At 60.6% G+C, this 2,500-nt stretch overlaps 2 protein-coding genes across 2 annotated transcripts in view; one reads left to right on the top strand and one right to left on the bottom strand.

The window, feature by feature from the left end:
• Window positions 1–1,254, top strand: part of slc38a8a (solute carrier family 38 member 8a) — a 5,479-nt gene extending 4,225 nt beyond the window's left edge. The window contains exons 6-9 of the mRNA XM_053884814.1: window positions 150–297; window positions 354–556; window positions 626–677; window positions 773–1,254. Coding sequence (XP_053740789.1) covers window positions 150–297; window positions 354–556; window positions 626–677; window positions 773–875 — 506 coding nt within the window. The 3' untranslated portion in view covers window positions 876–1,254. The remainder of the gene's footprint in view (window positions 1–149; window positions 298–353; window positions 557–625; window positions 678–772) is intronic.
• necab2 (N-terminal EF-hand calcium binding protein 2) overlaps window positions 967–2,500 on the bottom strand; it is a 37,691-nt gene continuing 36,157 nt past the window's right edge. The window contains exon 13 of the mRNA XM_053884815.1: window positions 967–2,500. This exon is cut by the window's right edge and continues 1,334 nt beyond it. The gene's annotated coding sequence lies outside the window, so the exon portion shown is untranslated.

A 2,500-nucleotide genomic window follows, 5' to 3' on the forward strand; every position in this document is an offset into this window, starting at 1 on the left:
GACCTCTGGTTCCTCTCGTGGACCTCTGGTTTCTCTGGTGGACTTCTGGTTTCTCTGGTGGACCACAGGCTTCTGGTTCCTCTGCTGGACCACAGGCTTGTCCACGTGTCTGGTTCCGGCTCAGAAGGGCTGCTCTGCTCTCTCGGCAGGCGTCTATGGTTTCCTGACCTTTGGGAAGGAGGTGAAAGCCGACATCCTGATGTCGTACATGGGCGACGACGTTCTGATGCTGATCGCCAGGCTCCTGTTCGGCGTCTCCATCATCACCATCTACCCCATCATCCTGCTGCTGGGCAGGTCTGCTCCCCTCCCCCCTCGCCTCCACACTCCCGTATTCATGCTGGCCTCCTCAGGTCGGTGATCCAGGACCCCCTGCTGAGCTGGAGGCGGCGGCGCCACGGCCTGGTGACGGCCCAGTTCGAGTGCCGCAGCCGCTGCCTGCTGACGGTGCTGTGGATCACCAGCACGCTGCTCATCGCCGTCTTCGTTCCTGACATCAGCAAGGTCATCAGCGCCATCGGCGGCATCAGCGCCTTCTTCATCTTCATCTTCCCAGGTGAGGCTCCCACTCGCCTCCCTCCCTCCCGCCGCCGCTCGCTCACCGCTCTGGTCTCTTCCCGCGCAGGACTCTGCCTGATCTTCGCCATGCAGTCGGAACCCGTGTCCTGCCGGACCAGGTGAGACGGAGGGGAACCTGACTCGGAGTCGCACCTTCTCCTCACGTCTGACGCCCTCCACCCGGCTGACCTGACGCCGTGTGCTCTGTCCGCAGCCTGCTGCTCACCGCGTGGGGCGTGGTCACGCTCATCTGCGGCGCCTTCATCTTCGGCCAGAGCACCACCATCGCCGTCATGCAGCTGCTGGGGAGGATCTGATGGGCCCTCGCTGCGACGCCTGCTTTTAATCCACCAGTTGCTGAGGGTGGCGGCCCCGGGACCCGGCGACCCCTCCGGCTAGAGCGGCCTCGACCTCAACCCCCTCCCCACCTCACCCCCCTGCACCGCTTCACGTCACGCCGAGCTCCGTCCTGGCCCCCCAGGACCCTGGTCCGCTGTCATGTGAGGTTCAAGAGAGGCGGAGCTCCTTAGAGACCCAGCAGTCACATGTCTTTTAGCTCAGCACACGCGCGCGCGTCACTGTCGTCCACCTGCGCACGGTCGAGGCTCGCCCAAGCTCCAGAGGGGGCGCTCACCTGTAAATATGTGTACAGACACTGTGGTGCGGCTGACGCGGCCTGTTCGGCAAACGGCCGGTGAGAAGAATAAAAGGATTTTCTAGAAAAGACTGCTTCCTGTTCAGCGTTGTTGCACCTGGAGGTTGGAGGTCGGCGCCCCTGGAGCGAGAGCTGGCGGGCAGTGGCGCCCTCTACCGGACCTCTGACAAAACTGGTGATGCACCACCTGCTGTGCCGGAGTCTGCACTTCCTGTTATTTCAGCACATAGAGACACGTTTTGTCTGTGTCCAGCTGCTTTGAAAGAGTCCTGCGTGTTCTACGCAAAAATGTACCTAATGTAACATTGAGATGACAGCAGAATGATGCGAGTCACCACTCGCCGAAGGGCCCTCGCCGGGTGGACGGACTCTCCGCTCAGAACCCGGCGGCGCTGCGGTCTGACCCCTGACCCCGGCCCCTCCTCCCCAGATGGTGAGAAGAAGCACAGCGGCGTCTCACGTCCATATTTTTATTGAACTGCATGACTCTACATGGTCTATCATCTCAACAATAATAGTCTTCAAAGAGCAAATCTAAGATGCATCCCTGCACAAGCTGCTGAAGGTACAGTGGGGAACAAGGTCATGGAAGGTCATTCTGGGGTGGTCTACAGGAGATGTTCTCGGTCTCTACTTCAACAGAAAGGAGGTCAGAAGGAGCACGAACCAAAGAGTCGAAACACTACAGCCAAGAACACGGGACATTCACGGACATGCGCTCGCGAGGGGACTAGAAAAGGAGGGAGGAGACGGCGGCGGCGGCGGCGGATCCTGATCGCGTGAGCGGCGCAGGGGACCAGTGAGGGGGGGCGGGGGGAGGGGAGGACCCGGGCCGAGCCAAGTTCTGGTCCTGTGTTGGGGGACCCGGCCAGCGGTCCAGAAACACTCCTGACCCTGCAGTTCCGGAGAGCTGGCGCCGCAGGGGCCTCTCTTGAGGGTTCGGACCACTATGGCTTCAAAATTGTGCAGTGAACTCTGGGCCGCCGCCTGTTACCACGGCAACGGTCTTCACACAACTTGAACCGCCGATGCTACATTTGTCTGCGGCGCCAAATGTCCGGTCTTGACGGGTCGAGCAGCGGGTCCGGACTGAACCGCCTGCTGGGTTCACCGATTAGTTTCAGGGGGGTCCAAACTGGGGCCCGCGGGCCGAGTCGGGGTCGAGCGCGTTTCAAAACTAGACCTTTAACTCTGGTGCCGTTCTGAGTTTGAATTTAGCTGCGTGGAGTCAGAGGGGGCAGGAAACGTGACACAGTGAAACATTACGACTACATCACTTGCTAACAC

The sequence above is a fragment of the Synchiropus splendidus genome, chromosome 14 (genome assembly GCF_027744825.2).
Source record: "Synchiropus splendidus isolate RoL2022-P1 chromosome 14, RoL_Sspl_1.0, whole genome shotgun sequence".
Lineage (NCBI taxonomy): Eukaryota > Metazoa > Chordata > Actinopteri > Syngnathiformes > Callionymidae > Synchiropus > Synchiropus splendidus.